Source organism: Carcharhinus amblyrhynchos, chromosome X, assembly GCF_965287045.1.
Source record: "Carcharhinus amblyrhynchos chromosome X, sCarAmb.v2.hapA, whole genome shotgun sequence".
NCBI classification, from domain to species: Eukaryota; Metazoa; Chordata; class Chondrichthyes; order Carcharhiniformes; family Carcharhinidae; genus Carcharhinus; species Carcharhinus amblyrhynchos.
This window is the reverse complement of record NC_137359.1, coordinates 8,682,505-8,697,270: the sequence shown is the minus strand read 5'-3', so window position 1 is coordinate 8,697,270 and position 14,766 is coordinate 8,682,505. Positions and strand designations below refer to the sequence as shown.

At 44.3% G+C, this 14,766-nt stretch overlaps 1 protein-coding gene across 5 annotated transcripts in view; it reads left to right on the top strand.

Moving 5' to 3' along the window:
* smarcc2 (SWI/SNF related BAF chromatin remodeling complex subunit C2) overlaps window positions 1–14,766 on the top strand; it is a 145,062-nt gene that overhangs the window by 30,008 nt on the left and 100,288 nt on the right. For all 5 annotated transcript variants that reach the window (XM_080218061.1, XM_080218060.1, XM_080218059.1 and 2 more), the window contains exons 6-7: window positions 893–962; window positions 13,635–13,704. In XM_080218061.1, the coding sequence (XP_080074187.1) occupies window positions 893–962; window positions 13,635–13,704 (140 nt within the window). The remainder of the gene's footprint in view (window positions 1–892; window positions 963–13,634; window positions 13,705–14,766) is intronic.

Below are 14,766 nucleotides of genomic sequence, written 5' to 3'. Positions count from 1 at the left end.
AGAATTCATGTTTAAATTTATAGTATGTGAAAAAGAGAAAAGTATCAGAAGGTTTATAAAACTGGAGGTTTTTTCCATTTGCCCTCACCTCATTTGGCAACGCCAGTATTGACTACCTGCCCACAGTTGTCCCGAGTTAGCAGTGGTGATGATGGTGGGCCTTCTTCGAGCTTCCACCAGGAAATGCCAGAATGTTGAGCCAGCAGCGGTTCAGGAACAGAGATATCGGTGAGATATTTGTTTTATTGAAGGAATCTGGTGGAGATTGGGAAGACTCAAGGTGACAGTAATGTTATCAGAGTCATACACTAGTATTGAAAAGTCTAAGGGATGGCTAAAGCTGTTAGTTCTCCTGGGTGACCTCAACTGATTGCTCTTTCCTTCTTCCAATAACGGGCCTTGCTTTGGGTCAGCTCATCACCCTGAGAATCCTGGCTGGAAACTTTTCTTCTACCGTTCCATTGAAGGAACAGTGTGCTGTCTTTGTCAACATGTGTCTGGCCACGTTTCACTGCAGGGAGATTTTGCTCTCTCTGTGCCCCAGTGTTGTGTTTATTAACCCACATTTTATCTATTGGTAAATAAAAGCAAAATATTGCAGATGCTGGAAATCCAAAATAAAAACGGAACATGTTGGATAAACACAGCAGCAGGTCTGGCAGCGTCTGTGGAGAGGGAAACACAGTTAATGTTTCGAGTCGAAATGACCCTTCTACAGTTGTGTAGACAGATCATTTATGTACTTTTACAGTTGTGCAGAAGGATCATTTAGACCCAAAATATTATCTCTGTTGTGCTGCCAGACCTGCTGAGTTAATCCAGCATTTTCTGGTTGAATTACCTGTTGGTGTCTGTCTTTCTGTATGTTAATTATGTAAGTGCTTTCTAACAGGGTACTGTTACGGAGGACAAGTCAAATGCTTCACATGTTGTTTACCCTATTCCTGGCAGTACTGAAGACGGTGAGTTTCATGGTTGTCCATTTTTTTAATCCTATGTGTTGTCCCAGCTGAGCAATTTGATTTTGTGGTTCTAAGACGAATGACTGTTCATACTTTAACTTTTGGTTTTTACGTCAGTGAGTTTGTTCTTGGTGTCAGTTTGGAGCTGTGTTTTGTCTTGATTCGCCTGAATGTAGGATTTCCAGTGAACTTGAAATGAATCTGTTTCCATTTTCCCACTCAAAGGCATGATGTATCCAAGGGAAATTGTTTCACGTTAGCAATTGTCTGAATGAGTAAGATTGCGGAGCATTGTTGGTGAAAGGTACAGGCCTCATGCTGACTACTTGTTCCTCTGTTTATAATGCAACCTTTAGTTCCCTTATATTTCAGGCAGACATCATTGAAATGTTATAGTTCTGTTGCGGTCTGGTGTGTGATATGTGGAATCTGGTAACCAGAGATTTTTTCAATAGACCTGGAGTTAGTTTTGAATCCTCCAGTGACCAGTTGGTCATGAATCACAAAAATAGAAACTTAGAACAGTACAGTACAGTACAGCACAGTACAGGCCCTTCGGCCCTCAATGTTGTGCTGAGCAATGTCCAAACCCAAGATCAAGCTATCCCACTCCCTGTCATTCTGGTGTGCTCCATGTGCCTATCCAGTAACTGCTTGAAAGTTCCTAAAGTGTCTGACTCTACTATCACAGCAGGCAGCGTATTCCACACCCCAACTACTCTCTGAGTAAAGAACCTACCTTGGACATCCCTCCTATATCTCCCACCATGAACCTTATAGTTATGCCCCCTAGTAACAGCTACATCCACCCGAGGAAATAGCCTCTGAACGTCCACTCTATCTATTCCCCCTCTCATCATCTTATAAACTTCTATTAAGTTGCCTCTCATCCTCCTCCGCTCTAAAGAGAAAAGCCCCAGCTCCCTCAACCTGTCCTCATAAGACCTACCCTCCAAACCAGGCAGCATCCTGGTAAATCTCCTCTGCACTCTCTCCAATGCTTCCACGTCCTTCTTATAATGAGGTGACCAGAACTGCACACAATATTCCAAATGTGGTCTCACCAAGGTCCTGTATAGTTGCAGCGTAACCCCACGGCTCTTAAACTCAAACCCCCTGTGAATAAAAAATGTGTATATGTGAGGAGCAAATACTGGGTCGACAATTGAGCAAACATAAAATGTGAGATTTAAAGTTTTTTGTGGCCAGCCGAGAGTTATGGTGAAGCTTGCATTGGGACTGCATGGCTCTGATAATTCTATTGAATGAGACCAGAAGTCAGGATGGAATTGAGAAAACCTTCATAATGTAGAGCAAAAGGTTTGCCAAAGAGGGGATGAAGTGGAGTGCAAAAAGCGAGTATCAGGAGATTCCATAGTGGGTTAGAGAGGTGCGTCTGTAGTTATTGGTGAGTGTATGGTCGTATGGTGGTTATGTCATTGAACAAACAACCCCGAGGTGGTGAGTTCATATCCTTCTGTGGCAAGTTGAATTCATTAAATCTGATGTTTTGTGGTTGACACCAGAAAAAAAAACCATGAAACATAGTAACTAGAAGCAGGAATAGGCCATTCAGCCATTCAAGTCTGCTTCGCCATTCAGTAAATCCCAAGAGCGATATCTAATTTCTTCTTGAAATCAGACAACGTTTTGGCCTCAACTACTTTCTGTGGTAATGAATTCTACAGATTCACCACCCTCTGGGTGAAGAAATTGTTCCTTGCCTCAATTCAAAAAGGTATATCCTCAATTTATGGCCCCTTGTTCTGGATTCCCCACCATCAGGACCCTGCTGAATTATTGTAAAAACCCAAATGGTTGATTAACATTCCCGGAAGACAGTCAGCCACACTGACCTGACCTGGTCTGTCTGTGATTCTTATTGGTACAGTGTCAGGCACAGCTCAGTTAGTAGCGCTGTTGCATCAGCTATGAGGAGAGGCTGAATAAACTAGGCTTGTACTCGTTAGAGTTTAGAAGAATGAGGGGAGATCTCATTGAGACGTATAAGATGATGAATGGGATGGATAGGATAGAGGTGGAAAGACTCTTCCCGCTCAAAAAAGACAGTAGGACTAGGGGGCACAGCCTCAAGATAAAGGGGGGGAGGTTCAGAACGGAGTTGAGGAGGAACTTCTTCACTCAAAGGGTGGTGAATCTCTGGAATTCTCTGCCCGTTGAAGTGGTGGAGGCTGCCTCGCTAAATATTTTTAAGAAGCGGGTTGATGGGTTTTTGATAAGAGAGGGGATTAAGGGTTATGGGGAGAGGGCGGGAAAGTGGAACTGAGCCACGACAGATCAGCCATGATCTTATTGAATGGCGGGGCAGGCTCGAAGGGCCAGATGGCCTACTCCTGCTCCTATTTCTTATGTTCTTATGTTCTTATTAGTCCGAAGATTGTGGGTTTAAGTCCCACTCCAGGATTAAAATGAAAGCTGACACTCAGTGCAGGACTGGGGGATGTGCTGCTCTGTCTCTGAGACACTAAATTGAAGCCCTGTCTGCCCTCCCAGGTGGAGGTTAAAGACCCCATGGCACTGTTTCAAGCAGGGGAACTCTCCTACGAGCTTGGCCAATACTTACCTTTCAATCAAAATCACAACAGATTATCTTGTCGTCATTTCATTGCTGTTTGTGGGTGCTTGCTGTGCATAGATTGGCAGCTGAGTTCCATCAGTGATGACATTTAAAAAAAACACTTAGTTGGCTGTAAAATGCTTTGGGAGGTTCTCTGGTTGTGTCAATTAATATGTTTTAGTTTAGAATAGAACTTTTAGTTTTAGGGATTAAAATATTAACTAGATAAGTGGGGCATCTGTTAAGAAATTGGTGGGCATCTCAAATGAATGCGCTTTAAACAATCTTGAAGTTCATTACAATTAAAAGCCAACCTCTGTATATCCTGCAAGTTCAGACATTGAAGTGTGAAACTTGAAAAGTGAATGACCTATCTCTGGGCATTGTAATGGAGCCAGAAAGTCTACACTTATTTCAATAAAAAACTAAAATACGTACGGAGTTCCCAAATCAAAAGAAGATTTGGTGGTAACAAAGAATTCCTTCATTCAGCAATTCTGTAGGAAGAGGTCAGAAAGCACCATTCGCAATATAAATTATTTGTGTGGGTTAGAATCAAAGAGTTGTGTTGAAGGTAAACTCATTTATTTACATTTTTATATAAGACTATCCCAAAGCATCCCACATTTTCATAAGTGATGGGCTGTGGGGGGTAGAAGGTTCTTTTGTGTAGCAAATTGAGAGAGTGTCTTTATTGGTGCTGGTCGTGGAATGAACTGAGCTGATGTCAGGCTGTCAGATAAAAGGTGGGTCATGTCACTCAGCAGAGAAGACTTCAGAGATGATCCTTGCAGCAGTCACCGAGACCTGCTCTCAATGGTGGTGATTGTGATGATCTGTTTGTCTGCCATGTCAAAGCCCACTCTATCAGAAGTATAACGTTGTGAAAGGTACAGCAGACTCTAATGATTCTGAACAGATATCTGGAGGGTGCTGCAATATCCAGCCTGACCTGTCCATGCACTGGAAGTCTGCTTTGAACACTCCAGTGGCTTCTTCAATGATCAACGTCACTGTAACATGCAAACACATGAACTAGGAGCAGGAGTAGGCCACTTGGCCCTTCCAGCCTGTTTTCCCATTCAATAAGATCATGGTTGATCTGATTGTAACCTCAACCCCACATTCCCACCTTCCCCTGATGACCTTTCACCCCCTTGTTAATCAAAAATCTATCTACCTCCGCCTTAAAAATAGTCAAAGACTCTGCCTTCACCACTTTTGAGAGAGTTCCAGAGACTCACCACCCTTGGAGAAAAATATTTCTTCTCATCTCTGTTTTAAATGGGTGCCCCCTTGTATTTAAACAATGATCCCCTGTTCTAGATTCTCCAGCAAGAGGAAACATCTTCTCCACATCCACCCTCAGTACCCCTCAGGATCTTGTGTTTCGGTCGAGTTGCCTCTTACCCTTCTAAACTCCAGTAGATACAAACCTAGCCTGTCCAACCTTTTCTCATAAGACAACCCACCCGTTAGTCTGGCAAGTCTTCTCTGAACTGCTTCTATAGCACACTTGGATCTTTCCTTAAGTAATGAGACCAATACTGTACACAATACTCCAGATATAGAGTCGGCCCTGTATAACTGAAACATAACCTCTCTACTTTTGTCATCAATTCCCCCTCAATAAATCAACATTCTGTATGCTGGATTTTCTGTTCATGCACACGAGCCTGCCCATGGGAGGAGGGAATAGGCTTTGTCAGCCAGAGGTCATCTGTTGACATTCTTTTCTGTGGAGCTCGGAGAGCTAAAATATGAAGCATGAGCTGCAGGAAGCTTGGGTTGTTCAGAAGTGGAAGGCTTTCCTTTTGGCAGAGCTGTGTGGGTGTTCTGTGGGCACCTTTGATGCATTGTGGATTCAATCGTTTGGATCCTGGACCTTGAGAAAGCGGGAAACACCATCAGTTGTTTGGCCAACTCACTGCTGCCTTGCTCTCATTCCGAGTGTTGTGAATTGTGCGGTTGCTCAGTGTGTTAATGAACTGCAACCTGATACGACAATCCCTGTGGCTGCCTAATGTGACCTTGTGTCACAGAAACCAAGGATAGAGATCACCCTCGTAATCAGAGAGGATACAGTGCAGCCAGATAGCTGAGCCTGAGGATATTTTGTCGCTGGTTTAGATAATTACCCTGCGTGCACAATGTCAGAAAGGTCCACGTTACACAGTCTGTGGAGAGGTGTTATACCTGATATAACTGCATTCGGTGTCACATGTGGGAGTTTCTGGGGACAACTCGTTTCCCCAAAGTCCACATCTGCGCTAAGTGTTGGGAGCTTCAGCATCTGAGAGACCGGGTCAGGGAGTTAGAGCTGAGGCTTGAGGATGTATTTCTAGTAAGGGAGAACGAGGCAATGATGGATATGAACCATAGTCAAGTGGAGATACCAGAGCCTGAGGAGGAGGAGGAGGGCAGGGTAACAGTTAGGAAGGGGAAAAAGAAGAAAAGCCATGGTCCAAAGGCTACCCCAGTGGCAGTCCCCCAAGACATCAAGGGAAGGGTATCAAATGGGGGAGGTGATCTTCCAGAGGGAAGACAGGAGGACTGGAACGCCTTACAGGGAAGGAAGGGGATTAGAAGTGAGATAGTGGTAGGGGATGGAAGGGTTAAAGGAATAGATAGGCGGTTCTGTGGGCAAAAGCGAGACTCCAGGATGGTAGTCTGCCTCCCTGGAGCAGGGGTACAGGATGTTTCTGAAAGGGTAGAAGGGATATTGAAGGGTGAAGGGAATCAAGCTGACGTAATTGTGCATATAGGCGAGAAGGACGTAGGAAGGAAGAGCAGGGGGGAAATACGTAGACAGTTTAGGGAATTGGGTGCCAGGCTGAAGAGCAGGGCCTCCAGGGTGGCAATGTCTGGGCTGCTACCAGTGCCTGGTGATGGTGGGGCTAGGAATACTGAGATCCTTCAACTAAATGCGTGGCTGTAGGATTGGTGTAAGACGGAGGGTTTTACGTTTGTTAGTCATTGGGAAGTGTTCTTGAGAGAAGGGCACCTGTATAGGAGGGATGGGGAACACTTAAATGGGAAGGGCACGAATATCTTAGCTGGGAGGTTAGCTGGAGTGTTTCGGCAGGGTTTAAACTAATGTGGAGGGGGGGTGGGGATGAAACCGACAGCTCAGTAGGCACTGGGATTGGGAGCGAGTTGGGTGACAGGGTAAGATTAGGAGAGGGAGGATCCGAGTGGCCCTGGAGGTCTGGAGTGCATCTGTTTTAACACGAGGAGCGTAACGGGTAAAGCGGATGAACTTAAGGCCTTAACGTTTGCAAGGAATTTAGATGTGGTTGCAGTGACAGAGATGTGGTGAAAAGAAGGGCAGGACTGGCAGCTAAATATTCCTGGGTATAAGTGTTTCAGGCGTGACAGAGGAGGGGGAGTGGCGTTGTTAGTTAGGGAGCACATTACAGCGGTGCAGAGGGAGGATAATTTAGAGAAGTCGGGAAATGAGTCGCCGTGGGTGGAGTTCAGGAATAGGAAGGGAGCAATCGCTTTGCTAGGGGTATACAATCGGCCACCCAATAGCCCACAGGAAGTGGAAGAAAGGATGTATAAAGAAATTCTGGATAGGTGTAGAAAAAATAGGGTTGTTGTAGTGGGAGACTTTAATTTCCCTGGGGTGGATTGGAAGGTGCCTAGGGCTGGGGGTCCGGACAGGGAGGAATTTGTAAAATGTGTACTGGAAGGGTCTTTGGAGCAGTATGTAGCTAGCCCGACTAGAGGGGGGCCTATACTGGATTTAGTTCTGGGAAATGAGCCTGGTCAGGTGATCGAGGTTGCAGTAGGGGAACATGTGGCTAATAGTGACCACAATTCTGTCTACTTCAGGATACTAATGGAAAAAGATGAGAGCTGTCCGAAGGAGAGGGTGCTAAATTGGGGGAAGGCTAGCTACAGCCGGATTAGGCAGGAACTTATAGATACTGATTGGGAAAGGTTGCTTGAGGGTAAGTTCACATTCGGCACGTGGGAGTCGTTTAAGGGACAGTTGAAAAGGTTGCAAGAAAGACGTGTGCCTGTTAAGAGGAAGGATGTGAAAGGTAGGATCAGGGAGCCGTGGATAACTAGGGAGATTGAGGACTTGGTCAGGAAGAAAAGAGAGGCGTATGTTAGGTCTAAGCAACTGGGAACAGAGAGAGCGTTGGAGGAATATAAAGAGAGTAGGAAGGAGCTCAAACGGGGAGTTAGATGGGCAAAAAGGGGGCATGAAATGGTCTTGGCAGACAGGATTAAGGAAAATCCAAAGGCATTTTACCCCTATGTTAGGAATAAAAGGGTGGTTAGAGGAAAAATTGGTCCTCTTAGGGACAGAGGAGGGAAACTATGCGTAGAGTCTGAGGGAATGGGGGAGATCCTGAATGAATACTTTGCGTCAGTATTCACGAAGGAGAAGGGACCTGATGTCCGGTACTGTCTTGGAGGGAGTTGTAGACCCGTTAGAGGAAATATCTATTACGAGGGAGGAAGTGTTACGGTTTTTAGGTCATATTAAAACTGATAAATCTCCGGGGCCTGATAGCATTTATCCTAGGCTGCTTAGGGAGACGAGGGATGAAATTGCTGGACCTCTGACGCAAATCTTTGTCTCTTCTTTGGACACAGGTGAGGCCCCAGAGGACTGGAGAATAGTGAACGTGGTACCGTTGTTTAAAAAGGGTAGGAGGGATAACCCGGGTAATTATAGGCCGGTGAGTTTGATGTCAGTGGTAGGGAAGTTGTTGGAAAGGATTCTTAGGGATAGGATGTATAAGCATTTAGAGTGTGGCAATTTGATTAGTGATAGGCAGCATGGATTTGTTAAGGGGAGGTCGTGCCTTACGAATCTGGTAGAATGTTTTGAGGAGGTGACAAAAACGGTCGACAAAGGACGAGCCATGGATGTCGTCTACATGGATTTCAGTAAGGCGTTTGACAAAGTCCCTCATGGTAGGTTGGTGGAAAAGGTTAAGGCTCATGGGATACAAGGACAGGTATCTAGATGGATTGAGAACTGGCTTGGTAATAGGAGACAGAGTAGTAGTGGAAGGGTCCTTTTCTAGCTGGAGGTCTGTGACTAGTGGTGTGCTGCAGGGCTCAGTACTGGGGCCTTTGCTATTTGCAATATACATAAAAGAGGGAGTAAGTGGTCTGATCGGCAAGTTTGCAGATGATACGAAGATGCCTGGACTTGCTGATAGTGAGGAGCAGTGTCAGGCAATACAGCGGGATATAGATAGGCTATATATATTGGGCAGAGAAATGGCATCTGGATTTTAATCCAGATAAATGCAAGGTGATGCATTTTGGAAGAAATAATGTAGGGGGGAGTTACACGATAAATGGTAGGCCTATTAAGAGTATAGAAATGCAGAGGGACCTGGGGGTGCAAGTACACAAGTCCTTGAAGGTGGCAGTACAGGTGGAGAAGGTGACGAAGAAGGCCTATGGTATGCTTGCCTTTATAGGGAGAGTTATAGAGTATAAAAGCTGGTGTTTAATGTTGCAGTCGTATAGAACGTTGGTTCGCCCGCGTTTAGAGTACTGCGTCCAGTTCTGGTCGCCTTACTACCGGAAGGACGTGGAGACCCTGGAGAGAGTGCAGAGGAGGTTTACCAGGATGTTGCCTGGTATGGAAGGACTGAGCTACGAGGAAAGATTGGGCAAATTGGGGCTGTTCTCCTTAGAAAGGCGGAGGATGAGGGGAGATCTAATAGAGGTGTATAAGATTATGAAGGGTATAGATAAAGTGAACAGTGGTAAGCTTTTTCCTAGGTTGGATACAATAATTACGAGGGGCTTAGGGTGAGGGGGGCGAGGTATAACTCGGATGTTAAAGGGAGGTTTTTCACACAGAGGGTGGTGGGGGCCTGGAATGCCCTGCCAAGTAGGGCGGTGGAGGCAGGCACGCTAGGGTTGTTTAAGGCTTACTTAGGCACATGAGCGGACTAGAGATAGAAGGATACAGGAGACTTTTCTAAATAAAGATCAAGAGCTTTGGGATGTCCCTGGGAATCAGTTGATTCCTATGGACCTTCCAAACTATTTCATGGCTCACTTGCTTTATTTCTGCGCTTCTGGGGATTCCGTAAATGTCTGTCGAAGTTTTACATGTTTATTGGTGTCTTTTCTTTTACTTCACAGGTGATTCGGTCCGCCTTGTTGACCAACAAGGGGCATACATGTGGTGGGTCGTGCGAGGGCTGCTCTTGGATGTTGCTTCGAGAGTTGCCTAGTGCTTCACGTCGTTAGTGTACGCTTAAACTGGACCATCTGATGGGCAATACGACAGCTCAGTGACTATCACTGTTTGCTGTGCAGATACATGGATTTGGGCCGGTGTCTGTGGGAGTTTGCACATTCTCCCCGTGATTGCGTGGGTTTTCTCCGGGTGCTCCGGTTTCCTCCCACATCCCAAAAACGTGCTCTTAGGCTGATTGGTGTAACAAATTGTCCCTAAATTAGTCTCCCCTCAATCTTCGCCAATAGGTGTAGACGTAGGTCATGGGTAGAGGAGGGCACTCATAATGTTAAAATGGCAGCATGGGGCTCGTTGGGCCAAAGGGCCTGTTTTCCATGCTGTGTTGTTCTTTATCACCTGTATCATGTTTAAATGGTCGCTGACTCTACTGCACCTCATGAGGCTCCATCCCCTCCCCTCCAAGGTAATTGTCATAACTTCTAAGGCGACTTGTTGTGGCCCCAAGTTATAATTGGTTTATTACCAAAAATATTACCCTGTTTACAGCAATGGGGATGAAGTGGAAATGGCAGAGAGCTTCAAGTTTCTAGGTGTTCAGATCACCAACAACCTGCCCTGGTCCTCCAAGCCATGCTATAGTTAAGAAAACCCACCAACGCCTCTACTTTCTCAGGAGGTGAAGGAAGTTCGGCATGTCCACTACTACTCTTACCAATTTTTACAGATGCACCATAGACAGTATCCTTCCTGGATGTATCACAGCTTGGTATGGGCTCCTGCTCTGACCAACACTGCAAGAAACTACAAAGGGTTGTGAACAAAGGCCAGTCCATCATGCAAACCAACCTTCCATCCGTTGACTCTGTCTACACTTCCCTCTGCCTCGAAAAAGCAGCCGTCATAATAAAGGGCTCCACACACTCAAGACATTCTCTCTTCCACTTTCTTCCATTGAGAAAAAGATACAAAAGTCTGAGATCACATACCAACCGGCTCAAGGACAGCTTCTTCCTTGCTGCTGTCAGACTTCTGAATGGTCCTTCCTTGCATGAAGTTGATCTTTCTCTACACCCAAGCTATGACTGTAACACTATATATTCTGCAGCCCGTCCTTTCCTTCTCCCCTGTGTACTCTATGAACGGTATGCTTTGTCTGCATAATACGCAAGAAACAATACTTTTCACTGTGTACTGATATATGTGACAATAATAACTCAAATCAAAATCTTTCAGGATGTTCATGGAAGATATCTGTTATTTGAAGACCCTTTCAAAATCAAATCAAAATATTGATGTGTATATATAGGCAAACAAGGATCTGACAGAACTTCATATCTACTCTCTTTTCCTCATTGGCTCCAACTGAGGTTCCAACCTGACCCAGGACGTGCACCGACGTGCACCCTCGCGCACGATTGACTTGGCTTCCAATGCTGCCTCTTCATAGGGTCCAGCCTGATCACATGGCCCTCAGGAATCACCCCTTAAATGGGGCCACGCTACCCATAGTAATGGTGCAAAATAATTTCTTAAGGGAAGCTTCCAAAATCCATGGTGACTGCTTGTGTTCAATAATCTTCCAGTGAGTTGGTGCCATCACTAGCAGATACAGGTATTTTCAGTCCAAATAAAAGCTCTTTGAGAAATGTTTTGGAGCTGTACGTAGAAAGCATTATGTATACTGTTCAGACTGACAGCTCATCACTGCCATCTTGAGGGCATGTATCTCAGTCTAGCTTATCCAGATTGCATGAACAGTGCAGACCCTGGTAACTTGTAGCTGCATCACAGGTTGACAGACACAAATGAAGTTAATGGGAAGTAGGTGGAAGGCTCAAAAAGCGAAGGGAACTTGGGAAAGATGTTTAAGTGGTGCACCACTGGTGAATATTATGTCTACCCAATCCTGTTCTCAAGAAGAATTTTTCTGTCATTCACGTATGAGCTAAAAATATTGAAAAAAGTCCACCCTTTGCATTTACCTGAAGAGCTTTGAATATTAATTTTGTTTTTAATGAGGTCTTAATAACCTCAAATTGGATGAAGAAAGACAGTAGCTCTTCTCTTTATTTCCCTGTTACGGACTTGTGATCTTGGAGCTAAATATTTCAACAGCTCACATTGTGAAACGTTTTGTGAAAAAACAATAATTCTACAGCTTGTTTTCAGATGATTTGGAAAAATTCTAAAGGAAATTCAAAACTCCTTTTCCGCCGTAGGGGTTGCTCTGCTCTTGCAGTTTTAAATTTGCCTGCCACTGGCACTCCTGACAAGATCTGATTGATGTGTGATGAGGAATTCTACACACACACGCACACAAAATCTACACCACCTTACTGACATTGAGCAAAGGCACAGGGTCAAAATATCAACCTGAAGAATTTTGGGCAAGATAGCGGTACTTTTTAAAAATAATTCTACAAAGACTACAGAAACACACGTTGATAAGTTTAACGATGTTATTGTAAATATGTGTTTCTTTATGTTAAGCTTATTTCTGGGCATGATAAATTTCAGAATGTGGAGCTGAGTTGGTTGAAAAGCCAGCAGCCAGTGTTAAGGCCAGAGGCAGAGAAATTGAGATTTAATGGGTTTAATGAGGTTACAGAGATGGGGTGGGACAACAACATGAATGCTAGGATTTGATTTGATTTATTATTGTCATATGTATTAGTGTACAGTGAAACGTATTGTTTCTTGCTTGCTATACAGACAAAGCATACTATTTATAAGGTACGTACGGAAGAAGGTAAGGAGAGAGAGCAGAATGTAGTGTTACAGATTGGCTTAATATATGGTAAGTCTATTCAAAAGTCTGACGGCAGCAGGGAAGAAGCTGTCAATTGGTACATGACCTCAGACTTTTGTATCTTTTTCTGGCGGAAGAAGGTGGAAGAGAATATATCCGGGGTCTGTGGGGTCCTTAATTAAGCTGGCTGCTTTGCTAGTGTAGACAGAGTCAATGGATGGAAGGCTGGTTTGTGTGATGGACTGGGCTACATTCGCAATCCTTTGTAGTTTCTTGCGGTCTTGGTCAGAGCAGGAACCATACCAAGCTGTGATGCATCTGGAAAGGATGCTTTCCATGCTGCATCTGTAAAAATTGATGAGAATTGTAGCGGACATGGCAAATTTCCTTAGCCTCCTGAGAAAGAGATGTTGGTGGGCTTTCTTAACTGTAGCATTGGCGTGGGGGGGCCAGGACAGGTTGGTGATCTGGGCACCTAGAAACTTGAAGCTCTCAACCATTTCCACTTCATTCCTGTTAATGTAGACAGGCAAGCGAATCAAAAGTTATCATTAGTAGATGATAATGTAGAACTCAACATAAACAGATCAGCCATGATCTTATTGAATGGTGGAGCAAGCTCAAGGGGCTTAACCGCCTACTCCTGTTCCTATTTCATACGCTCACATTTGATTAGAACCTGAACAATCCATTCATTTGTGATCCTGATGAAGGAATTTGCTTTACATTCCTGTGATAAATTCAAAATGCAAAAGTTTTATTCTTGACAGTCCTGTATTACATATCTGAGATAATGTTAGCTTCTTGGTGTCTGATAATTGTGGATATAGCTTGCATTGTGTTACAAGTCAATCATTATATTTTGGACAGGAAAGTGTAACACCCTCTATTATAGGATTATACAGTCATTGGGAGTTTGTTGTGCAGTTTATGCAATTAACCTTGCTGATCAGAGCTAACTGATGGCCAGAGCCATGTGCCCTTCTACCACAATACTAGCTCAGGTAGACCACCTATCTCTTCAGTTGTACACACATAATACAGAAAAGCACAAAATTAGTTTTTTTTTTCAGTAATACATCCCCACTAATTTTTGGACAGGTTAAAATAAATGTCAATCATAGTCTGTGTCTCTAACACATACCAATTCTCTTCCAGAAGAGTGGGTGCGGCCAATAATGAAGCGGGAGAAGCAGGTTCTCTTACACTGGGGTTATTGTCCTGACAGGTAAGTATCTGACTTTCAGTCGTGTGATAGATTAAAATGGCCATATAGATCTGCAGTGGCAATGGGGAAGGCGCTGGGTGAGTGTCACCAAGTCATAATAGCACAGGAGGAGGCCATTCAACACATCAAATCCATGCTGGTTCTCTGTAGAGCAATCCCACTCTCTTGCTCTATCCTCGTAGCCCTGCAAGTTTATTTTTCTTGAGTGTCCGTCCTTTTGAGATCATTTGCTGCCTCCAATCCCAGCATTTGACAGCGAGTTCCAGGTCTACCATTCAGTGCATTTAAAAATAGAGCTTTCTCGTGTTAGGGTCCTGGACCAGAATTCCAAGTTAGAAGGCAGACGAGACAACAATTTTTTCTATTTTGGCATTAATGTGAGGATAGGATCCACTGACAATTTAGGGATCTTTTATAGTAAAGCAAACTTTATTTAATAAAACAGTTTAAATATAACTCTAACAAATGAAGCAGCTTAACCATATATAATGTATATTCATATTAATTGCATATTATCAGCACACTCCCTTCCTCCTGTACCTCCTGTCCATCTGTCCCTTGGTCCTCGTGCCATCAACTAATGGGAAAGTGTGATCCTGCGCAGGTCTGCGATGGCCCAGTGGTGTTATCACTAGACTATTAATCGAGAAACTAGGTAAATGTTCTGGGGATGCTGGTTCGAATCCTGCCATGGCAAATGGTGGAATTTGAATTCAATAAAAAATATCTGGAATTAAGGATCTACTAATGACCATGAAACCATTGTCGATTGTCGGAAAAACCCATCCTGTTCACTAATGTCCGTTTAGGGAAGGAGATCTGCTGTCCTTACCTGGTCCAGACCCACAGCAATGTGGTTGACTCAAATGCTCTCAGAGATGGGCAATAAGTGCTGGCTGGCCACCTAACCATTCTACTCCCATTTTCCAGCACTTGGCCCATAACCTTGACTGCCTTGGCATTACAAGTGCACATCTAAATACTTCTTGAATGTTCTGGTTTCTGCCTCTGCCACCCTTTCAGGCAGCGAGTTCCAGACTCCCACCACTCTCTGGGTGAACA